The 24,347-nt window shown below is 50.3% G+C and overlaps 1 protein-coding gene and 1 long non-coding RNA gene across 9 annotated transcripts; one reads left to right on the top strand and one right to left on the bottom strand.

The window, feature by feature from the left end:
• Window positions 1–994: 994 nt before the first annotated feature.
• TFAP2A (transcription factor AP-2 alpha) lies at window positions 995–22,976 on the bottom strand. Of its 8 annotated transcripts, none has more exons than XM_059399421.1 (8): window positions 22,751–22,976; window positions 13,523–13,580; window positions 13,146–13,383; window positions 9,990–10,041; window positions 7,723–7,954; window positions 5,696–5,814; window positions 3,628–3,769; window positions 995–1,734 (listed from the first exon to the last, which is right to left on the bottom strand). In XM_059399421.1, exons 1-8 carry the CDS (start codon window positions 22,821–22,823, stop codon window positions 1,446–1,448), a joined length of 1,203 nt encoding a protein of 400 aa, XP_059255404.1. In that variant the 5' UTR covers window positions 22,824–22,976; the 3' UTR covers window positions 995–1,445. The 8 variants fall into 8 exon arrangements, with proteins under 8 accessions (XP_059255404.1, XP_059255403.1, XP_059255399.1 ...); XM_059399420.1 differs by lacking the exon at window positions 22,751–22,976 and adding an exon at window positions 17,047–17,192; XM_059399416.1 differs by lacking the exon at window positions 22,751–22,976 and adding an exon at window positions 15,828–16,608.
• On the top strand, window positions 17,123–19,762 carry LOC132017594 (uncharacterized). The gene is made up of 3 exons (XR_009404342.1): window positions 17,123–17,207; window positions 18,000–18,371; window positions 18,605–19,762. It is a non-coding gene; the product is annotated as an uncharacterized LOC132017594 (long non-coding RNA).
• Window positions 22,977–24,347: the final 1,371 nt, after the last annotated feature.

Raw genomic sequence — 24,347 nt, forward strand, 5'->3', positions numbered from 1 at the left:
AAAGGACTATGATACATTGACAGGCATGGAAACTACGCCAGCACAACTCAATACAATACAACTCGAACTGCTTCCAAAATGGCCAGTGAAAATACAGAATACCAGGTGGTCCCAAATGTTTGAAGTTCTTTGAACAAAAAGAGAGAGCGAGAAAGAGAGAGACAGAGTGTGGGGGTGGGGGGAATCCCTTACCCTTGGTTTAAAGACAATACTCATTTATTGCTCAAATGATGCTTTTCAAGGGAGGATAGTGAAATAAAATAAACTTTTTTTTTTCTCCCCACAATACATAGAAGGGTTATCAAACCACTCAAGTTTAAAAAATCTTTCCAGGGTCTGATATCAACTTTTTTCTTTCAGTTCAATGAAATGCTAAATGTAATACTAATTATATATAAAATTTTATTTTACTTTTTAAAATTCTGTTCAGCTGTTTCATTGTCATCTTTAACATGCTACAACAGGGCTAAATTCATGAATCCCAGAGGGGGGGAAAAAATCCCCCAAACCTTGAATTTCTAAATAAGTACCATGAACCACATGAAGAACTAATAGGGAAGATTCAAAACCCACTAAACAAGAGGTAAACGAGATCACCAGATAAATTAAAAAAAAAAAAAAAAAAAAAAGAGAGGCTTAAAACAGACTCACCATATTTACAATTCCCATTAAATTACACATAAATAAATATATACAGAGACGTGAACACGGATTCCCTTATATAACTGTGAATCGTGTTGCCAGAGAAAGTTCAAGTTGGTCGCTTTACCTTGGAGAGGAAAAAACTTCTACAACTGAAGACATGACATGGAACTTCGTGTATTTGTGTTCAAGTTTATTCACAATACTGATAAAAATGTCATTTTCCTTTACGCCTTTTTTTTTTTTAAAGTATGGCTACAATCTGAAGTATGTAAGGGAAGGTGGTGATTCAGTCCCATGAAGCGCATATAGTATTTTTTTAAATTTTTATGTTATTATTATTATTATTTATTTTATTTTATTTTTTTAGAAAAAAATGTTTTTAGCTTTTTTGTGGTGGTGGTTGTTGTTGAGTTGTTGGGTTTTTTGTTTTTTAAAAAATCGTTCACAAACTTGGACAGAACTTTTCTTTGCTGGCTCCACGGCCTGTTCTGTTCTCTTAGGCTCCACAGGAGGGCAAAGGGGAGTTGGTGCCGACGAGGGACTTCGAGGCTGGGGGCCCAGTCAGCAGGTGCTGTCCCGCTGACGGCTGAGAGTCCCCCCAGCGTCTGGGGGACTGAAGGTGGTGGCGGCAGCATCAGCAATAGCAGCAGTGGGGAGGGGGGCGGGGGCGGGGCGGGGCGCTGGTCCCAGAGCTGTCACCTGCCCATGGCGGTAGGGGACTGGAGACGACTGGGTGGGTGGGCTCGCCGGACTGCTCGCCGGACTGGTGAGGCGGGAGAGGCAGGGCAGGGAGGACAGCCTCACTTTCTGTGTTTCTCCTCTTTGTCACTGCTTTTGGCGCTGTTGTCCGTGTGGCTGTTGGGGTTGTTGCTGAGGTACATTTTGTCCATGGCCTTGAGGGCCTCGGTGAGATAGTTCTGCAGGGCTGTGACCGCGGCGCACACCGCTGGGCTGCCGAAGCCGTGGGAGATGAGGTTGAAGTGGGTCAAGCAGCTCTGGATGCCAGGCTCCAGGATGGGGTTCGGCCGCGAGTTCCCCAGGGGAGATCGGTCCTGAGCCAGCAGGTCAGTGAACTCTTTGCATATCTGTCTGCAGCACAAGTGAAGCAGAGAGAAAGAGGGGTTGGGGAGCGGGAAGAGAGAGAGTTGAGGCTCCCCTGTGGGCAACGTGAGCAGCAAAAAGAAAACCTTTCTCCCTGCAGAACCCTGACCTGACCCAACGCCCCAGAGACAGACTTGGGGGCGGGGGGCACAAGACGGAAGACCCAGTCACCCCTCCATGTCCACTGAATGTGGCCCCTCCTACCTTCACAAATTCTCCCTCTCTCGCTCCCCAGCTACACCTAAGGACTAGCCCCCTTCTTTCTCACTCACACCAAACACCCCTGACACAGAGAAACATTGCACATGTTTAGAAGAGAAACAAAGGAGGAGGAGAGGGATGAGGAGTCAGAAACAAAAGCATTTCCCAATAGCCAATAGCATGCAGCCATCAGTTGTCCTGTTCAAAATATCAGAGAGACCTGCTTCCTGCTCTGTTCTAGAGAGACCTCAGTTGGTTGGATGAAATCCTACAAATAAGGCTGGATGCAGACAGAAAGGCAAACTTTTCTTGGGATTGTTTGCCTTTAAATAAATGCACAAAAAATCGGTTACTTGGGGGCAATGCAGACTGATATTGACAGCCAGCTCAGAGAGACAGACAGACAGAGTGCTGGGGAGGAAGAGGGACAAAGGGAGCTCAAGCAGGCTCCAAGCCCCAGTCTGAGAGGCAGGGATAGATCTCAAGACCCTGAGATCGTAACCTGAGTTAAAATCCAAAGTGGGACGCTTACCCAACTGAGCTACCCAGGTGCCCCTCAGACTGATTTTTGAGAAGAAATAGATGCTTCAATTTCAATTTCCCCATTCCAAGGGAAAATTGTGAACACAGGTGTGCTTAGGAAGCTAAGGGAAGAGAAAAAGTTGAAATCTCAGAAAGGGTCTTGAGAAGTCGGAAATACAGACAGCGGAGGCCTGTACACCGGAAGCTGTGAATCTGGGAAGCAAGGCCTAGGTGGGGTCTTCCTGGGGCACCAGCAGTCTGGAGGGGATGGGGGTACTGGTATGAGGCAGGTGGGGAAGAGGGAGAATGGGGGAGCACTTGGCAGGCTGCCTTCTCCAAGGCCAGCTGATGTCCCCAGGCTAGACACTGCCCCAACGGAGGCCTCACAGCCTCTGCCCTCTGGTTCCAAGCCCTCCTGTGACATCAACTTTGATAATTAAGGGCTTCCAAACAAGCCTTTTAATTTCCAGAAAACATATCAAAACAGTCATTTTCTTTTCACACACCACCTGGAGAAGCCTATTCAGCCCAAGCACTGACGGGAATATAACTTGGGCCATTTTGAAACCTATTTGACATCTCACCTGTAGGCTAAAACTTGTGGGCTGTGTGTGTGTTTGTGTGCCTGTGAGAGAGACAGAGAGAGTGAGACTTTCCAGGAGGGAGGCGAAAGAAAGGCAAGAAATGGGATAAGGGATTAAGGCTGAAACTAGGACAACTTCTGGCTTCCACATTTTGCAGGCCACTGCTTAATCCTTGCACATATTGATAGGAGACAAAAACTGATACAAGCGAGCCTGTTTTACCCGTTTACAGACTCAATGCTGGTCTTTCTAAAACGACAGTCACCAATCCACACTCAGCTTCCATCAAACCCCTACCATACTCCACCCCCATACACACTTTTTTTGTTTTAACTGAAAAGGGGGAGCAGAAGAGTGGATAAGATTAGGAGCACACCAAGAATCCCACTTACATTTATTTCCCCTTTAAGGCTGAGTATGGATTCTAAGACTGTGTTGGTAACTTCAATTATTTATGACAACAAAACTGATGAACACCAAACGAAGAGAGGAGAAAAGTGTGACCAGAAACAATTCTGGTTGTTTCTCTTGACAGTAAGACACAGACCCCGGAGAGGTAAGGTAAATGCCTTACTTTGTAGCCAGAAGCATGTTTTTTCTTGTCACTTGCTCATTGGGATCGGAATGTTGTCGGTTGAGAAATTCAGCTACTGCTTTGGCAGGAAATTCAGTTTCACACACGTACCCGAAGTCCCGGGCTAGGTGGACTGCTTCTCCTGGCAGGAGGAGAGAGGGGAGGTGAGCACAAGAGAATGAGAAGAGTTGAGGTCAGATTTTCCTTCCAGCACTCTTATTTTCTTAACCCAGATGTTTAAGAAAACACAAACTACTTGTTTTCTCGTTTCAGGCATTTTATTTCCTTCTCTGTAGGATCTGGCAGATGAATTTATCAGGAAAAATGGCCACTTGTCCCAGTCAAGCCAAGAGGACTTGAAAATGCATATCCCATCCCCCACCCACCCTGATCCCTGATGACATTTCCCCAACTTCTCTTTTAAAATGTTCCTTGGATTCCAACCTCACACCTATCAACACATTCATAAATGATATTCATAATTACTCGCTGAGTTTTTCTGTAGGGGAGAACAACTAAAGGTTTACATTTTAACTTGATCGCATATAATTATCTGTTCATCCAAACCGATTAACCAAGAGGATTTGAGGGTCACTCCACTGAGTCTGTCTGTGTTGTTGATTTTCGAATCTTTGGTTTTAATTTCCTGAACCAGTTGGTTTTTACTGCAGGGCTTCCTGCCATTAGCTCCAGCTCCGGAAGAACGCATGCGCCAATTAGAGCATCAAAGCCCTCTCTGCAGAGCTTGTTTCCATAAAATGGAGCGGATCACAAACAATAACAGTTCTCCAGAAACTGCCTCCCTGGAACAGGACTCAACCCCCAAACTCATGCACACTCTCACACTACATCCAAAGCCACTTCGACCATTTCCTTTGCGCTTAATTCTTTTGGGGTATGCATAGTAGGTTCTGTATGTACTCATGGTATTTTTAATGCAAAGCTACTGTTGTTGAGCTTCTGGCCCCGAAGAACTGCTTATTGTTTAACAGTTATCATCTTTAACGCTGTTCACAGATTGCCTCCTGGGAGTCCTCCTCAAGTGCATGATTTTAAACTTTACTACAGTTCTTTATAAAGCTGGAACCCAAACTCCACTGTGATCTATCTCCTCAACTGTAAGGTGTAAAGAAGACAAAATGCCTTCTTTAAATATAAATGGTAGTTTTGATATCTACCTGATCATTTAAGTGTCTTTCTTTTTCCAATGGCAGGAGACATTTCCAACACAACACAAAGGAAAACGCAAGACAGCTTAGACATTCCTTCTAACACATCTAAACTTAAGCCAATTTACTATCAGAAGAACTTAAAAGGAATCCAGAGGAAGTAGGAATGTGAGTGGATTCTGATGACAGTGTATCTAGAGCACAGAGTGAGAACAGGGGTAGCTTTTGTTTTAAAGGGGTTGGAAGCTTTGTGTGTGTGTGTGTGTGTGTGTGTGTGTTAAAAACTGCCATGAGGAACTTTCAGCAAGGCTTGTTTTTCTTTTTTCTTTCCTAGCCCAACAATTCAAAATCTAAGATTGCTCACTTTTCTTCCCCTCCACTAGAGAAGCACCATTAAGTAAGAGATAAGGGAGCATATGTTTGGAAAACAAAAACCTAAAAGGGCATATAACCCTGAGCTTTCAGGACGGTCTTAAATCAGGATGCAGGTCAAAGATTCCCAAATTAATTCAGGAAGTAATGGTCACGCATTTCTCAAACGCAGATGTCAGAATAGCTTAGGTGATTTACTGCTGAGCTCTGTGGAGGAGACAGGAACTTGGAGAGAATATGCAGTTCTTAAATTTTCACGTTGTTCAGGTCAGAATTGGGTTCAGGGAGGTGGAATTTTATGGCAAAGGGGAAGAAGAAAGGACAGGAGCAAGTGCAAATAGTTTCTTGACGTGCCAGGATTCTGTTCCCTTCCAGCTCTACTCGCCAGGAAAAAAAAAAAAAAGAAAAAAAAAAAAAAAAAAGAAACTGACCAACTGACACAAAATACAACCAAACATCTGGCCACAGAGTATTACCCATTTTCCCAGAAGACAGTTCCCTTCTTGTTAGCAAGTGGACTCGCTTACCCTCCACTAGTGACGTGAGCAGGGTGACATTGGCAGCTTTACGTCTCCCTGCTGGCAGATTTAATCCTATTTTGTCCAGTTTTTCTCTTAAAGATCTTCCTCCATTTTTAGACTTCGCCCTGTTTCACAAATACATGCAAGAAAGGGATTTAGAAAACACTGGGTGGCTCTGAGTCACATTATAGTCACTTTAACAACCTCCTAACATGTGCTTTTTAGAGTTGAGAATCATAGCCCCGAGATACTTAAGGGAGGGAAACCTAGGAAGGAATGGCAGGGAAAGATCATGGGAGACAAAGGCTAAACTGTAAAACACCCCCTGTGTTCAGTTATTCCTGCAGCCCTGGTGGCAGGTTGGAAGGTTTTGATTCCGCAACTCTCTAAAGAAGAACCACAAACAAACAAACACGGTTCTCATCTCTGGGGTTTGAGGTATTTTTGAGTTCAACTGATTACTGTGTATTTTCCCTGTTGTTACAATCACAGAAATCCCAATGGGGTCTTTAAATTGTCTTTGCAAGAATCACTGTTAGGCTGTTCAGAGTAACCAAAGTTATCATCACTCTCACGTTTCCTGTTCTGGCTTTAACCCCAATGGGAAATTCATTTTACCAACTGTTTACATGCCATGTCAGTAGCCTAACTGGAAATGTCAAAAGCCGGTATCGGCCTTTAAAAATTTCACTGATTTCAGAGACCATGGAGGTGGTTCTTATAAATAGATGTCTAAATAGACTCCGGTAATCAGAAAGTGGTTAAGATAAATTGTTTAAATAAAACAGCAAATTAATTAATTTCAGATTTTATTCCCTACTCAAGTGCTCTTTAATTGTGTGGATTAGATTATACTCCCCTAGGTAAACAGTCTCCAATACTGGGGGTGGGGGAAGGGGAGGAAAAAGCAGAGGTTTCAGATCTGTCAGAGAAAGATTACAAAAGGAAGCCAAAATGACTGTGAAGGAGGAAGAGGAAGAAAACACTGGAAAAGCCGATGTCTGAAACCTTCCAAAAGTGGTTTAATACGCTTTGTGTGGAGCATGCCCACCAGAGCGGGACTATGGGTCCAATGATGAATAAATAAATAAACGGCAAACTTAAGTTCTTGGTCTACTTTAAAAAAAAAAAAGGAAAAGGAAAAAAAGATCACCTGGGAAAGTTCCGGCCAACACCCACCACTCACAAAGCTGGGTGGAACCCTAAGAAGGCGAAGCCCAAAGCAGGGAGAAACCTGCCCTGAGGGAAGGTGCTTCACCTCGCAGACCCTTAGCCAATCTTATCTAGGAAACGAACCATTGCGACCTCGCAGGGCCGAGACGCGTATCCCCAGCCACGTATGTAACGCGCACTGGTGGGTAACAACTACACAGAATGCACGTACACGTGTCCTGCGTGCTGCCTGGAGCACGTCGCGGCCGCAGTACCTGGGAACCACTAACGTGAGCGCCTTAGGCACCGGGAGTCGCCGTCTGGCCAGAGGTGACGGTGACGGTGACGCGGGGTGGGGGGGGGAGGGGGCTGGGACTCAAATGAAAGCCAATGTCTTCTACTTAAAACCCTATTCGAGGGACGGTGGGTTACCTTCGGAGACCCTACACGGACGTAAGGCAAAGTAAGGCGCCTGAGAGGAAGTTTTCCAGGGCGTGCAAGGTATACGCGGGGAGGGAAAAGGCGGCTGCACGGCGCCCCGCCGCTGTAGCAGCCGGGACTGAACCCGCGGTGCAGTGAGCTGCGCGTGCGCGCGAGGAGTTGGGTTGGGGGCGGAGGACCTGGGGAGCGCGCCGCGGCGACGAAACCGAGCGCGCGCCAGAAGCTCGAGCGCGCGAGAAGGCTGCGGAGAGCGCAGGCGCGCGCCGCCTCATCCCGCCCCTAGCTCCCACCCACCCCGTTTTACGCCCTTCTCCCCGCCCCTTTCCTTTCCCGCGAAGGGAGGGCCACGGCGCGAGGCCCGTCTGCGTCGTCGCCCAAGCGCAGGCGCAGTGTTTCCCCGGGCCGCGGGGCGGGGCGGGCAGGGCGGTGCCGGGCCTCACCTCCGCAGCACTCCGCCCAGCAGCGAAGCGTTGAGACACTCCGGCGGTGAGAGGCGCCGCTGTACTTCCGCCACCGTGACCTTGTACTTCGAGGTGGAGCTGAGGAGCGAGAGACGACCCGGAACTGAACAGAAGACTTCGTTGGGGTTCACGACGCCGCCGAAGAGGTTGTCCTTGTTTATGGGGATGGCGGAGACGGCGTTGCTGTTGGACTTGGACAGGGACACGGGGCCTGCGGAGACAGACGGGGAAGCTGCGTGTGTGCGTCGGGGGTCCCTCCCAAGTCCTCCCCGACCCCGGCTCTCGGCCCGGCTTGCGCCGCAACCCCCACTTTCCTTCCAGCCCTGAAAAATCCTGTGGTTCCTTTCCCCCACCTTCTGCCTTATTCCCTGCTGTACTCCCGTTCTGGGGAGCAAGCCTCATCCCCTCGGCGCACCCCGCCCGGCGGCCGGGAGGCGCCCCCCACCTCGCCCCACCAGCTTGGACTGTGCTTCTGCCTCGACCCTTTCCTGTTAGCCGTCAGGGTGCTGTCTAGAAATGGTAGTGAAACTGTGACCCTCAGGGCTCTCATCCGAGGAGAGGTGCTGCAGTACGGGTATAGGGTGCAGGGGAGGGGATTACGCTTGCACACCGAGAGCAAGCTCCGTGTACTTTGGAGGTTTTGTGGGGTGGGGAGTTCAGTGTTGGGGAGAAATTGTTACAAAGATCAGCAGAGAGTTTAGATGGCTGAAGTGGCCTGTATGTGAACAGCTAAGGCACCAAACTGGGAGGTGGTGGATTCTCTGGTCACACACAGGGGAAGTGCCCCATCCTTTTGATAAATAGGCCCTTTCCTATGTTTAGTTTTAAAAAGGACCGTTTAGAAATGCATTCCACAGTCCCATTTTGAACTGGGAGAGAAGAAAGATAAACAGGCCTACCATAGGCTCTATCAATGCCCTTCTGTTGAGCAAAGAGTTAATATCCTTGTCTGCTTGAGTGTCTTCACTGGCAAGTGGAGAGGATATATTCTTAATAGGCAAAATCATAAGCTCTTCCTTGGCCCCACCACAGAAAAAAATTCAAGACCAGGAAAAAGTGTACTACCATGTTACATTTCTCCACACCAGTATAATTCAGATGCATTCACCACCATTTACGTCCTGTATGCGTTTGTATTTTAAAATTCCACAAGGAGACATATATAACAATATGCATACATTCTCCTCAGTACTCCTCCCTCCTTAATGGGGATAGTCTAGATGTATGGGGAGGTGGGGGGCTCTAGGTTTTGGATAGATCACTTGTGACATTAATAGCTCTGGGGAGGCTAATAGAGACAATAGGAGTTAAAGGAACTCTTGAGAGATTACTAATAAAAGAGCCAATTATCATGTCGACTTGGAAAGAGCATCTCTTAAGATTTATCCCTTGCACATCTAATTTGACGTGACAAGGACTTCACAGATGCAAAAATGAAACTTTAAACTAGCTAACAATATACTGATTGGGGTTAGAAATGAGAACAGTTTTATATAGCATCGTCCTCTGGTGGTGCCTAGAATTCTGCAATGTAACATTGCTACTATAACAACAACAAAAAAAAGCTGCTGTGAATAGCATTTAATCCAGTAAACTTTATTTCTACTCACTAAACACAATACAAATTACAAATCCATCCAAATCACTTGACACTTTTTAAAAACAATTTCTGCTCTGAACAATTATGCTAATAATCCTGACATCTTCAAGATGCTAATTTTAACCAAAAGCCAAATTTTTGTTAACCTAATTCACAAAGTTTAAAAACCCTTAAACAGCTAATGAGAAATTAAATTGAAGAACATGAAAGTTTTTTTTTCTTCCTCTGCTAAGGAGTGGTACAAACGACACAACTCTCATAGTGATGTTGAATTATTTGCACTATTTTAGCATTATACACTTCTTAATACTCATGGCCACTTACACAATGGATTAACTAAACTATTAAACCATTTCAAAATTGAAATGCCACTTCCAAATCAGTTCAACTATTACACATTTCATGTGTCTGTCTAGATATCATTAAACTAAATTAAATGGTCAAATCATGAACAAAGCTAGCCTGTTGCCATTACTAACATACTGAAAGCCGATCATTTAAAGCATGGCTGTTCTATGCCATCTATTTGCTAATTCTGAGCCTTTAGGAAATCCTATTTGAAAAAAATAAATACAGCTCTGAGAGTTCTTTTAAATAGCAGTATGCCTGTAAGGACATGCCTGGAATGTAGAAGGAAATGGCTTACCTTTCTTAATTACAGTTTGATCTGGGATGTTAATACCCGGGTCTTCTACATGCTGCAACAAAAGGATACACATGGATGTAAGTGTGTAATCAAAACAAAAGGAAATGAATATTCTGTGCAAGATGGGGGGAGGGGAAGGTGTAGAATCAAAATTTCCCCCTCCTGTATAGTGACATTTATATATAAACATCTCTTCTTGGCTTATTGGAATTTGAGGCTTTGGAACTCAAGAGGTTTCACTGCACACCCACAGCCAATTTCTCCTCCCCCAGCAAATAATCCATGTTTGAAGGAGATGGGGGTGGGGAATAAAACTTTCTTTGGAAATTAAACCAAGTTTTGGAGCACCTAATCTTTCTCACAAAGTCAGTTTAACCTTTAAAAATGCACCTAGCTTTAGTTTGGCGCCTCAGCAGCTTCGGACTTTAGCGGTTCCAGTGTTCAAGCAGCAAAAGCCAGGGAAACACAATAGAAATGACAGAGGCCGGAGTAACAGGGGAGTGTTGTAAGCATTTTAGGTAATGTGATAAAAAGCAAAGGTGTATACACACCTTCACTTATGGAAAATTAAAATTGTTTTTAAAGACGATTATAGCCTAAACTAGGTATGGGAAACAAATAGGAAAACGATTAAAACAAAAGCAAAAACCTCTGAGGGTATTTTTTCCCCCTGTTGTCCAGCAGCGGGTTTGTTGGTGTGGGTTTTTTTTTCTTCTCCCCCCCACCTTTTTTTTTCCTTTACAGATGGATGGGTATATGTGTGTGCTAGAGTCAAAACGTGATTAGAAAGTAAAATGAAATCATGTTTTCTAATGCAGAAACTGACAGGCAATATAATGTCTGGCTGTGTTTACAAATTAGCACCAGGGCTGCTGAGATAGAAGATTTCGCAATCGTTACCAAACACAGGCATTACCATTTAAAAAACTATTACTTCCTTCTCTAGTCTTTGTCCAACAATAATACTGATTCGAACATTTTCCATTCTGTCTTGGATTTATGCTCCTGTTAATTGTGCCTGATCGCAATGATTCCGGGTGGATGGTACTAAGTTGCTTTATTACAGGTTTTATTATACTCAATGCTCTCATTTGTAACTTGCCTAAAGTGCTTCTGGATTTAAGTATAATTAAATTGAGAAATGTTCAGAAATGACTACTGCTGCAGTTCTTGTGTTTTAACTATATGGGGAAATATGATCCCTTTATGCATGCACCCTAAACCCATAAAGTAAATGTAGTGTGGCATAATACTTTTATTTGTGTTATTTCTAGACCTTGTCCATACAGGGAAGACTGTTAAGTTTAAAACCCCACTGAGATATTAATGATTAAATAATTTTCACCATCAATTTGATTTTCTTAAATATTTAGCAGTCATTCTTATTAAAGGTTAACTGTTGCAGCAATGGGAAAATTGAAAACAACCCTTTTCCTGACCCAAATTCCTTTGAAAGAATTTTTTTCTTAATAGGTGGGGGAGGGTGGGGAAGAGCAACAACTGGGTTTCCTTGTTTTTATTTATCTTTTGGTTAATTTCTCCTACTGACTAATTTCACCACAAAAAGTGACTATACAGGTGTTAAGAATTCACACCAGCCACTTTGGAATTTTTGCAAAGTAGAGCAATTCTAATTCACAGTAATTCCAAACGGCTGCAGTGCATTTTGCAATTCAAATATGTCCAAAGAGCAGGTTAGAAAAAGGATTCAGAGACTCTTTGGGAAGGAGAACTGAAATGATCACAACTTCCAGGTTTGTTTTTTAATTGCTTTTTCTCAACAACTGCTCCTCTTATTTTACTTCCCAAGAAATGCAGTTTAATGTCAGTTTCCAAAAACATTTATGAACACAGACATACACACAATGCTTTCTAAACCCCACAATGGATCAATTGCCTGCTTTCCTTCTTTCCATGCAAGGCTGCTGAATATAACCAACAAATTTCAGTGATTAACTGGGCCAAATGAGAGCTGTAATAAATTTTCTATTTTCCTATGTAACTTAAATAATGTTTTAAATTCACCAAGCAAGCAGGTAAGTTCATCTGACCATTTTCTTTGCAATCTAATGCAGTAATCATTAAACTGTCAACGGACATATTGCTGCAATATTTGATGCACTAATTTGAAATAGCATTTTAGTAAAAATCACATCCAGATACATTTCCTCTCCAAAGAAAAGCAGCATTAACAGAGCCTTTACAGCTTTAATAAAATTATTGGCTCATTCTAATTCCATTTCAGGAGGGTTGTGAGGAAACCATAAATACGTAGAACTGAAACAGAGATGCTGGTTTAAATTTAATTTCAGAAAGTATTTTCAAATTATCAATAGCCTGGTTTACACTGTAAACAGTAAATGTGCTAATACCATGCTTATTCAGAAATCGTTTTAAACTGCATTTATCGATAACTGGATTAGAACTCAAATAATGTATTGCCCAATAGTCTCAAAACATTTAATTTAATATAGGGTGTAGCAGGTTCTGATAGGAGTTGGGAACCCAGCTAATGATTTATGAGGTCAGCACTTAGCACCCCTAGGAGAAGAAGGAGGCTTCATTTTAATGTCCCTCCGCTCCGATTTGCTACTTAACTATTTATTCTTTAATCAGGGTAAGCTACACACAGAACTTTTAGACATCACTAGTGCTTATGAAATCCGGTAGAAATAATTTTCTTAATATGTTGTTCACACTTTATTTTAAACTCCTAGGGTATTTAATGAGTTCTTTTGCTTGAATTGAACATCTTTTCCAGGACAGGGATAAATCCCGCACGCCAGACGCAGCGGTGGAATTAGATCCTCTCCCAATCGAAACAGTTTACTGTCCTGGAGAGGGGCAGATATTGTTAATGGTGACATTCATCTGATTTATTTCTGTGTCGGTGGAAATGGTAATGCAGGCATTGTTTGAAGGAGCTCCAGGAACCATTGTTCTAGGGCTATAACTCTCAACTACTTTTTAATTTTTTAATTCGGTCGTTTATGTGGGTTCTCCAAGTGTCCGCCCAAAAAATAAAATGGAATTTTGAAGAAGTAAATGCCACCGAGGGAAACCCCGGGCCACAGTCTGTATGTCCTGATTAATCTTCTCTGGGGGTGGGTGAGCAGGGGCTGCGTTCACCCTCGCGCCGCCCGCGCGGCCTCTTACCGGGACGTCCTCGATGGCGTGAGGTAAGGAGTGGATCGGGAGGTCTCCGAGTCCTGAGCTAAGCCCGTGTGGGCCGTGCAGGAGGTCTTCGTGCCGCCGGTAGTCCCTGCGAGGATCCAGGCCCGAAAGCTGGTGGGGCAGCCCCCGGTGCGTGTGCAGGAGCCCAGACTCCTGGCTCTGCCTCTGGCCGGGCCAGCCCGGGTGCTGCGGCTGCGGCTGGGCGTGCAAAGGGTTCAGGCTGTAGGGGTCGTTGACGTGGGAGTAAGGATCTTGCGACTGGGGGTAGATAGGCTGGTAGGGCGGGGGGAAGTAGGGGGGCTGGAAGTCGGCATTGGGGGTGTGGGACAGCGGCGGGGCGCTCGTGTAGGGAGATTGACCTACAGTGCCCAGCTGGGGCAACCGCGCCGTCCCGTTGCTGGTGCCGTCGTGGCGGTCCTGAGAGAGAGAAGAAGAAGAAGGGGGGAAAGAACAAGAAATCAGGCGTCGAGTTACATCTGTCCACTCTAAATCCACTCCGCAAGACTGCGTGGGAAACCGTTCATTCCCGTCGGCAGGCCGCCGAAAGAAATGAGCTCTAAGTTGTTCATTTCGGTACCCCCGAAGTGAAATGGGCTTCTTCCAAAAACGCAGAGAATTAGATCGTGCAAATGTGGGAGCATAAGAGGCCCTGTTTGGGGGTTGGTTTGAAGGGGGGGGGGGAGTGATAGAAAAAGGCCTTCCAGAATACAGCCCGTTAAGCTGCAGCATGAAACCTCCCTTAAGCAAAATTAAAATTCCTGCTAAATATTTAACAGTAGAAGCGGCCTTTTCTTTTTCCCCCGGATTTGAACCTGCCTGCCACTGCGTTATTGTTTACCCTGTTCCATTTAGTTGGAGGGGGCAAAAATCATACACCTTCAAAGACTATTACCATTTTCATGACTATTTAAATAGAAACATTTCGTAGAGGGGCTGTAACGAAAGCACACCTTTAAATTACCAGCTTAAAGAAGGTTTTAACTGCAAGATGGGGTTCTGTCTTTTCCGCTTTCTCAGTTAGGAGCATTTTTCTCAATAGGGTCGATTTACAATATGGATGGGGAGAGGGGGGACGTCCAGTCAACGTTTAAAATAGAAACATTCAGCCTTATTGGGTTTAAAAGAGAGAGGTGCAACCCGGCGCGGAGGCTCCCGCCCCTTGCACCCCAGCCCCAAAGGGCAGAAGAAACGCCAGACTTTATGTTCCTCTATTGCAATTCGCTTGCCAAAAAAGCGAATAGAGTTGATTGCAGGGGGTGCGAACCCAGGGAGGTTCAGCCCCGGCCCCGAGGGCAGGGGACACACCGGGCAGCGTTTTTCCTGCATATGGATTAAGCATCAAACGTTGAGAACACCTCGGAACAAGTGAAGACGCAAAGAAATAAGGATGAACGTGGTTAGGAACACGTCTGGGGAAGTAGCGGCGAGGTAGGTCTGCGCGCCGGGAGAGGTCGAGCGGGGGCGGGGGAGGGTAATGCATTCGATTAAAGAATGAAAAAAGCGAGAGAAAAGAGGGAAAGAGCGAAATGCAAATGGAAAAAGGGGTGCCCTGAAGGAAACCTGAGCGCGAAACCCGAGGTTGGGGCAGCTCCGCAGCACCAGGTTTCCAGAAGAGAATTCCTAAGGAAACAGGGATGGGGGTGGGGATGGGACTCACCATAGCTGAAAAACTGTGAACTAACATCTGCGAAGAGTCTGGGGTAACGAGTCAGGGTGGAAAAAAACAAGCAAGCCTGGAGAGCCCGGCTGCCCCGCCGCCCGAGCGCGCCCCACACAAAAGGCGCCGAGAGCCCCGCGCCACCCAGGACTCCAGTCACGGCGCAGACACTCCCCCGAGCGCTGGAGCCCCGCTCTGGTCCATCCGAACTTGAACCACCGATTCGAGCGGCGCCTTCAGCTGGTCGAACCCACGGTCTCTATCCTGCCGTGATCGCTTATGATTCAAAGTTCCTTAAAAAATGAAAAACCCCAAAAAAAGGAAAAAGAAAAAAGTGTGTGTGTGTCTGTGTGTATGTGCGTGTTCCTTAATCCGTGTCTCCCCTCTTTTCTTAGCGGCGGCTTCGCTTGAGCTTCTAATAACCGCGCTGGGCAGCGTTCCTGGAGCCTCCTAATAGCAGATATTCATGACTATTAATATTACACGAATACTTAATAAGGGAAGAATGCCTGGAAATCGAGCGTGAAGCGGAGAGGCAACTCGCGCCGGAGCCGGCTCTCAATGCAGTCCATTGACGGGAGCCTCAGTGTAGCAAATCGGAGGTGGGGAGAGGGAGCGCGAGAGACAAAAAGCGGGCGAGAGAGGGAGCGGGCGAGCGCGCGGGGGGCCGCGGCGCGGCGTCTGGCGAATCACAGGGAAGGGGCAACATTTTAAAAGGTTGCAGGGCATGCAAAAGTGAAAGAGAAAGAGGGAGCGAGGGAAATCGAGGGAGAGAGCGCAGAGAGGGAGAATGTGTCTGCGTGCGTGTGTGAGAAAGAAAGTGTGGGTGAGAGAGTGGAGCCCAGAGTGGGGAGCGGGGAGGGAGGGAAGGAGGGAGAGCCCGAGAGGAGGAAGGGAGGGAAAGAGGGAGGGAGGGAAGGAGGGGGAGGGGGCCGAGCCGGAGCGCAAGGAGGGGGAGGCCGAGGGGGAGGGGGAGGGGGAGAGGAAGCGAGCGAGGACAATCAGACCTAAAAGGCTGGGGCAGACCTCGGGATACCGTGGGGGCCGCGCGTCGCGGGCAGGAGCTGCCGGGGACCGCGTCCGAGCATTCATCGGGCTCTCGGCGCGGGAGGTGCTGCCCGGCCCTCTCCGGCCGCGGGCTCCTCCGCTCCGCAGCCGGGCCTGGGACTCGGGATTCGTCTGCCCGCCGCCGCGCCGCTCTTCCATGGCCCAGGGCGCCCCGCCCGGGACCGGCCAGCCCGCCCGCTCCACCGGCCCTCGCCTCGGCCACCGCTCAAGCTTCCCTCGGACAGCCCCGGCCGTTCGCTCTGCGGCAGCTGCCGCCCGCCCTCAGCTCTCCCGGGCAGGAGCTAGGGGAGGGAGAGCCGGGACGCGGTCCGGGGCGCGCAGAGACGCTAAGCGGCCCAGCCCGGGCGCCGCTGGCAAGGGCTCCCGGCTCCCGGCGCAAACCCGTCCGACTGGCTGGGCCACTCCCGCCCGACGCCCCCCCCACCCCCATCCGCTGACATGGCTCGCTCTCTCCCAGCGCGGCAAGGCTGCCGCCGCTGCCAGTCCGCCCGCTGGTTTGTCAGAACAAGCGGCACCTCGCCTCCTGCGTGTCCCTGCAGAGCCCCGACATAATTAGACAGCCCTGAGCCGGCTCGGAAACCCGAAATCCCTGCTCCGGCGCTCGCCCACCGCATTCAAAGTTGTTGAAACATCCCTCACTGTGTTCTCTCTTTCTCTCTCTCTCTCTCTCTCTCTCTCGTTGCCTCACTTACACACACATTCACACGCGCCCCCACAGGGTCCCTCCAGTTCTTTGCCTCCCACCTAGGTCTCAAAGGCGCCCAGCGCCGTGCAGAGGTTCGAACCCCGCACGCCGAGGGCTTGGCACCCAGAGCTGGGTTTCGGCCTCCGCGAAGGTGAAACGCTCGAGCCTCGGGCCAGAGCCCTGGCGGGGACAATTCACCTGCGGAGACTGGGGAGCAAACTCGGACCAGTTCGCGGAGCACCGCCCCCCCCCCCCCCCCGCCTCGGGCCTGAAAACAAAGCGGCTAGTGTGCCCCGGGGTCTCTGCGCCCCGCACGGCGCACAGCAGGAGCCCCCAGAGATGAGCCCGTCCCCGCGGGATGTCACCCTGCGCCCCATGGGGTGAGGGGAAGGAGAAAAGGAAGAGCCCGGGAAAGGAGAAAGATTTTTAAATAGTCGACGGAGAGGAGAGGGGGAAGGGAACCAGTGACACACCGTTCACACAAACCCGGGTTCTGATTTCAAGTGAAGACGAGACCCACGCTGCTGCGCCCACACAGACCTCTGCTCCAGACATTTCCAGCTCCAAATGCCAAAGAGAAAGAAAGGAACAGAGAAGAAAAAAATAGCGAAAGCTGGGACTATCACCTATTTAGGTAATCATCGGCCTCGGGCCCCCTCCCCCTCCTGTGACTCCTCCGCTTATTTCAGCGGGGGTTGTGAAGGAGTTCGGGGCCGCGGCAGCCAGGCCGGTTCCCAGCGCCTCCCGCGGGCGGGCCAGTGGTGTTGGGGCTTCCCCGGCTGCTCCAATAAGCCGAGCTCGGGAGACCCTGGGTTTTAAAATGGGCTCCAAAGAGGCGCGTTCCACCGGCGCCGCGGGCTCCGCACACCGGAGGTCGAGTGCAGCCGGGTCAGGATTCCCACGGTCACTCAGCCGACTGCCCGGCAGCTTCAGGGCCCGCAGCTTGAGGACCCGGCAACTAGGCGGCTCCACGCGGTGCAGCCCTCCCACCTTCGCCCCAGGGATGCTCTCAAAGTATCCCTTAGAGGGAGAAGGTGCTTAGAACTTCTTCAGCAACACAGATACCCAGGGCGAGCCCCGCAGCAATTTGGGAGAGGGGCGCTTCCAGACTGAACCCGATAACTGGGAGGTGCAACACAGGTCAGAGCGAAGTGTGCGGGTGCCTTCTCCAAACAGAAAAGACCCTTCCTTTTTAGAAAGGGGGAGGAGGAAGATAGGAAGGAAGGAGGGAAAAATGAATAAATAAAAGAAGGAATATGAAAGATCGGAGAGGACGTAAGGAGGGAAACGGGATTTTCTCTTTTCTTTCTCTTTCTGGTGACTCGGGCTCCCAGAATCTCGCTCAAGACACACGCAGGGTGCACAGACGCGTGCCCAATTGCCAGCAACTGCCTCAAGAACCCATGTTCCTCTTTCCACTCTTCAGCAGTCCCCAAACTGGCCGGAAAATAGAAGGGGGGAAAGTGGGACACGAGCTTCCAAGGAGGAAAATGAAAGAAGACAGCATCCACATCCTTCCTCTCCAGCTTCTCCCTTGAGTTCTTGGGGCGAATTGGAGAGGCGGGCGCTGCGCTGGGGAAAGTTTGTCCCACCCGCATTTCGCAGCTGGCTGCGAGGAAAGGAGGAGGAGCGGGAAGGTAGAGCTCGGAGCCTGCGGCCGCAGGGATAGCCAGCACCGCGCTTACCTCGCAGTCCTCGTACTTGATATTATCCGTCAGTTTCCAAAGCATTTTCATGGATCGGCGTGAACGGATTTGCCCCCTTCTCCGCCTCGCACCCAAGTGGAGCTACTCTCTGGGTAAGCGCAAAGTGTCGGCTGCCGGCGGTGAGCGCAGGAGGAGGAGGAGGAGGAGGAGGAGGAGGTCGAGGAGGAGGAGGGCGAGGGCGAGGAGGAGGAGGAGGAGGGCAAAAAGGAGGAGGAGGAGGGCGAGGAGGAGGAGGGTGAGGAGGAGGGAGGAGGCGAGAAGGGAAAGAGCTCCCGTGTGCGCTCGGAGATCTCCCTCTAATGGTAGAAACTTTTCCCTTTTCCAGCTCTTTACCAACAGCCTAATCGCCTCATTAGCATATCAACAATAGTCCAATTGCTCGCCAGCACCGCAATCTGCGGCCGGCCGCTCCGACCCAGGTATAAAGGCCTCTCCGAGCGGCGAATTTGCTCCTAGAGCGCACGCCTGCCCGCGAGCCCAGGGAATCTCCCCTGAGACCAGCCGCGCGCCCCGGTCCCCGCCGCCGCGCCATTCCGCCCCTCTCCTCTTCCTCTCCGTCTCCTTCTCGAGGGAGATGCCTTCCGCAAAAACCCGGCACCGTGCAGGGTCCAAGAGGCTGCGCCTGGGGCTCATCTTTCACCACCTCTCCCTCACCCCTGCCTGCGCTAACCGCGCTGTCCTTTCGGCCCCGTCCAATTTTATTAGAAATTATTATCCCTTTCGCAATTAAATATAATCATCAAACCAAGACCGGCAAAGTCACTCCAGGATTTCTGCCCAACAAGAGATCGCCTCCGCTCGCGGCAGCCACCATCTCGGGCCGCAGCGCCTTGGGAGTTTTATTGGCTTTGCGCTTACCCCCCCATACCCCCCCACCCCCAGGTTGAGAATTTTGCCAAACAGCTCCAGTCGCGCGGCTGGGGTTTGCGATCCTTTAATTGCTGCGTGTAAAATAAAAATTGTACCCCGAAGAGGTTAGTTGACAGCTCCAGGGGTTAAGTGATTTTCCTCTCATTTGTATGAAGCTAGGGCTGACTGATAATTCAAGGTGGTGTTGGGGCTAAGGGTTTCGTAGGTGCGATGTGGACAAAATACAGAACTCCTACGGAGACTCACAGTCGCTCCTGGAGTTGTGCGGAAATACTGGCATGTGTGCTTCGTGCCATGCATGCATCAAAATAAATCGCTAGGAACCAACTCTTCGCTGTGCTAATCTGCTCCAGTTTTCCCAAGATCCCCCTTTTTAATTAAAGCAGGGAGAGTTCCTTCATGATTTGGTGATGTTACTAAAGCGGGCGCGCTTGCGGCGCAGTGCCCGGCTGACGCGGAACCCGAGGCCCCGGGGCCACCCCCTGGTCCAGGTTGGCCAGTCCAGGCTTTCCCGGCTCCACACAGGGACTGGCTCGCCCCAGCGGGGCTTTATAGATGTTTTCCTTCTGTTTTGGCGAATTGTTTTAAAGAAGAAATTAAAAAGAAAGACGTGATGTAATCCTTTGAAATACGGAGTAATTAATTTTTCTGGTCAAACTTCTCATTTGCCCTCCATAAAAAAGTTTTTGTGTGTCTTTCTCTCTCTTGAATACTGCAAATTCATCAACAGTAGGTCTGCCTCAGAGTTGCTCTAGGAACGACTTCTGATTCCACCTAGGCCTGTCTTTTGCAAATCTCCAGGCCTCCCAAGGTCTCCAAAGCGTGTCCTTGCAGAGGGGGTAAAGGGTGTTGCAAATCCAAGATTTTCTTAACAGGTGGAAGGAAGGCCGGAGGAGGGACGACCACCTACCTCCCTACCCCACCCCCCACCCATTTGCTGAGGGCAATTTCTCCTTCCGGATGGCTGCAGCAAATTCCCCAAGCCAGGCAGAGTAGGCCAGAGGCCCTCCCAAAAGTTAGAGAAATGGCTCGAGCTGGAAGGGGGATTTAGAGCATGAGGGACACCCTCCTCCGGCCCTGCCCTGCACTCCTTTTCCCCACCTGCACACTATCACAGTTCTCTGGCTGAACACAGCCCGAGGTTAAGCGCCACGCTCCACCCGGAAAACGGTCAACTTCCAGCACTCGCACCACTCACCCTGAGGGGCTGCCCCAGGGCCCGCCGCCCAACGCAGTGGATTGAAGTCGGGAGATGGGCCGCCGCGAGCATTTACACCTTCCCAGCAAGCGGCCACAGCCTCAGAGCATGAGCTGTAGGCCAAATCCTAAACCTGTGAGCGTGGGATTTTTACACCCTCGGACGTTGCCGCACAGTGCTTAAGGAAACTTCAAGTTTCGCTTTCTTTCAGATTGTGGGCTGGGGAAGGCATTCAAGGCCCTTTATCTTCTCCACCCATCCCCCCTTGCTGACCGGCGCCCAGCAGATTTCTGGCTCCGCACCCTCTAGGGCTTGCTAAACTGTTGTTGTATTCCCGCCGAGGGTGCCTTTGAGGTGCAGATTAGGGCCTGAGGGCTCTGCGCCACCGCTGGAGTTCTGGGCCTTCAAGAAAGGCCCAGGCGAGCGCCCCAGTAGATCCTGGAGCCAGCGGAGCCGCATTTGTAGGAACGTCATTACCACAAGTCTCTTCATTGCATGTCAATGCTCTGTCCCCACCGGCACCCCAGGGCAATAGCGCCAGGCCTGGGGCTAGAGGTGGGGGGTCCAGGCCTGAAGTGGGGGCGTGAAGAGGCCGTTGGAGGGAAAAATGAGTATCAGTGTGAGACGGAGACACTGGCAGAAACAAAGAGACAGCAAGGGGTCTGACTGACTCTTCTCTGGTCCTCACCACTCAGTGGGACCCGAGGGCGCAAAAGGCCAAGCCTGAAGGATCCAGCCCCTCCAGGCCCCAAATCCACGTGCCCCACCCGAGAGGCAGGCTTCCCACCACTTGCCAAACTGTGAGCCCGAAGGAGCCAGGCCCAGGGTTCACTCCTTTCCCCTTTGGGCCATATTCTCACTGCACCCGAATGGTAGGCCGTCTGGAGGCTCAGACCCAGGATGATCCTCCGCTACTGGTGCCTTCTCAGACCCGAGGAGTTCGGCTGGGAGGTCTACCGGTTTTGTGGAGAAAACTGCAAGGACCTCACCCCAAGACCTTCCCCAGTCTACACCCTCCAGAGAAAAGAAGGAAGAAGGGCCCTGAGGCCCACTGGAGCAAGGGAGGGAAAGGTGTGGATTCCCAACATTTGTGTTTGGTGTGGGTCTTGCATCCTTAAACCACAAAGTCAGTCTAATTTGGGGGATAAAATTGCATTTTCGTGAGATTTAATTGGGAAGAGAGGTATAAAAGAGCTCAGGGTTAATAAAAATAATAAATAGAAGGAGAGAAGTAAAAATCGCAAGACTATTTCCTTTCCCCAAACTCCAAAGAATATAGAAAAGACAAGACTTCTGAACTTTATTTCTAATGGTATGAATCTGAAACAAGAAAAAGAAAAAGAACTCGCCCCTGAAAAGGGCAGAGCCTTGACTTCTCTCTGGGGAGTTCCCCACCTTTGGTTCAAATCACCCTGCAGCCTTTTCTGCGCACAGATTCTTGCCCTAACCAGGCCTCCTTGGCCAGGAGATTCGGTGCGAGTGGAGGGAGGGATATAGGGTCCCACGGTTCCCATGATGAAATCCGCCAAAGAGGAGAGTGTCTGCTACCCTCACCAGCCTGTGCGGAGCTGCCCTGGTTTCCACAGGGGAAATGTCTGGAAGTTAGGAGAGAGCCAGAAGAATGTTCCTGTGGCCCGGGTTGGGTCAGGACTCAAGGAGGGCAGGATCAAGGGCCCATTTGGCCTTGAGGTACCCGAGGCCTAGCCGGTGGAGTTTGGCAAACTTCGGTTTCTGCAAATTTTGGACCTCCCTTATCATCCATCATTCACCCCTTATCCAGTCACCCCAATCTGTAGCCCAAGAGGCGAAAACTGGCTTCACAACTCGGACCGAGAGAGAGGCTAAACTTTGTACAAACTCTTTTAAGTATTTCCCCAAAGAATATTCTCGCGGGCGCGCCCCGTCCATCCGGACCCCTTTCCATTCTCCACACCCACTAGGCCCCCCAAATTGGAGACAGAAAAAGAGACAGGTGCACCAGAACCCCACCTCATGCGTCGCCCTGGGGTCTAGGGCAAGAACGAAGGCGTACAGAGTAGTGAACCTTCCTTACCCCGCACTGCAACCCCCGCCCCGCGCCCTTCCCCCTCCCGAATTAGTCATCCTCCCTTGTTCCCACCGGGTGGGGAGGGGGGGCGTTAAAGGCCGCAGCGCAAACCACAAGTGACCCCCGGGGCCACCTGTGGAGCGTGTGCCGGACTTTGCTCCGCTCCGGGCCCGCCGGCAGCGCATGTTTTTTCTGCCCTTTCTCTCCTGGGAACTCTCCTGGGCGCTGCCAGGCGTGCCTCGCTTACGACTCTCCTGCCCAGGGCCAAGGCTCTTCCTCTCCGCCTCCCCCTTCCCGGCCCCCTCCACCCCTCCACCCCCGCCCACTTCAGCCCCAGCCAAGGCAAACCCCCGTACCTGCCAGTCCCCCATTTTGGCAAGTATGGACATCGCGGCTCGGCGCTCCAGGCGATGGATCCCCGCCGGGCATGGGCTGTAGGGCTCGGCCGGGCCCGCTCCCTGGAATCGCTTAGACAAATCCTCCTTTTTTACCTGCTCAGCAACATCTCACCTGGTCATAAAGAGCTGGGTTGCTACCTGCCGACGCATGCGCGCTAGCCCAGGAATTCACTCCGCCAGCTCTCGTCCCAGCGCCTCGCAGAGCTGACCTGGGAAGTGATGGATTTATAGCCGCGGCAATCTCGCCATCAGCTCCAGCTTTTCCCAACAGCCCCAACCCGCTTTCCCGGTCAGTTTCTGACCGGGGAACAGAGGCAGACTGCTTGCTGGGGTGTGCAGGGCTCGATGCGAGTGTGAGTGGGTGTGTTTTCGCACTCAAGCAATGGGGGCATCTATGCGCTCTTCCCCAGACTCTCCCCCCCGCCCCCCCGCCTTGGAACTTTGGGGCTGGGAGTCTCCACCCCGAGGTGGGGAGAATTAGAGGTGGGGAGGGGAAAAGAGCAAGGCCCGGAGATTGGGCCCGATCCAATAGGTCCGGCACACCTGTACGCTTGCGGTTCGGCCAGACCCTAGGCCCGGCCTCCCCACTAGCTCGGGAGATTGAGGACAGTCCGGGCCCTCGCGGATCGGAGTCCGCAACCCCCAGGGGGTTCAGCGTCCAATCCCAGATCAAAATGTTTCCCAGTAGGTGGAAACGTTCGCGATTCTGTTTCACTTCTGGCTTCTAGTTCAGTCTCCTCCCAACGCAGACACACAAACACACACTCTTGCACACTCATACACTTACACTTCTATTTAAGGTGGTCCCCTCCCCCACTCCTCTAGGAGTTCCCTGCTCTTTATCTTTTCCAATAATAAGTCTTTAAAGTAGAATGGGGGCGTTGGTGGTTCTGGGATGGGCAACTGAGGTTTGGGCTGGGGTTTGCTTTCCCATGACAGATAAAATCACTCAAGTGATTTCACCGCTGCTTCTAATTAGAAGGGAGATTTAAAGGAAGCCACAGGATTTGGGGCTCCCGAGGAGCTCACCTCCGCATCAGGAACCACACCTGGTTGGGAGGGAGGCCCGGGTGAGGAGCTTAGCCTCGGGCCGCGCTCCTCCGAGACCCTGCCCGCTCCATCCCGGCAGCGACGAGATGGGAGAATCCGGGGCTTGGGCCTGTAACCTCCGGGACAGGCTCTGAGGCAGGGCCGTTTACCCTCCCCGGCTGGCTGCCGTCGCGGGGACTAAGAGGAACAAAGAACCAGCTTCAAATCTACCACGACACGTCAGGCAAAATGTGTAAGAGGTCAGCTCAGAAGCTGAGGAGTGAAGACTTGTCCCCATACTCAAACTGCCCCTTTCTAGCTCTGAGCTCGAGCCTCCATACCTGCCCCACTGGCCTTGTACCCTCCTGGCATGCACAGAGATGGTGTGGTTGGTGACTCTCAAGGAGTCCCCGTGTCGCCTAGGCATTTGAGTCGTCCCTGGGCTGAGGGACTCTCATCCCTGTGCCTATTCTCTTCTGGATTTGAAACTTTCTTGGACCTGCCTTAGTACCTTGCTCAACAAGTT

The sequence above is a fragment of the Mustela nigripes genome, chromosome 5, assembly GCF_022355385.1.
Source record: "Mustela nigripes isolate SB6536 chromosome 5, MUSNIG.SB6536, whole genome shotgun sequence".
Lineage (NCBI taxonomy): Eukaryota > Metazoa > Chordata > Mammalia > Carnivora > Mustelidae > Mustela > Mustela nigripes.

Coding starts and splice junctions, on each gene's coding strand:
- TFAP2A (XM_059399415.1), bottom strand. CDS start 16,026: ATGGAAGAGCGGCGCGGCGGCGGGCAGACGAATCCCGAGTCCCAGGCC. Junction 13,581..15,846: donor GGCCCCCACGGTATCCCGAG/GTCTGCCCCAGC, acceptor TCTCTCTCTCAG/GACCGCCACGACGGCACCAG. Junction 7,955..9,989: donor TCAAACTGTAATTAAGAAAG/GTAAGCCATTTC, acceptor CTGTCTCCGCAG/GCCCCGTGTCCCTGTCCAAG.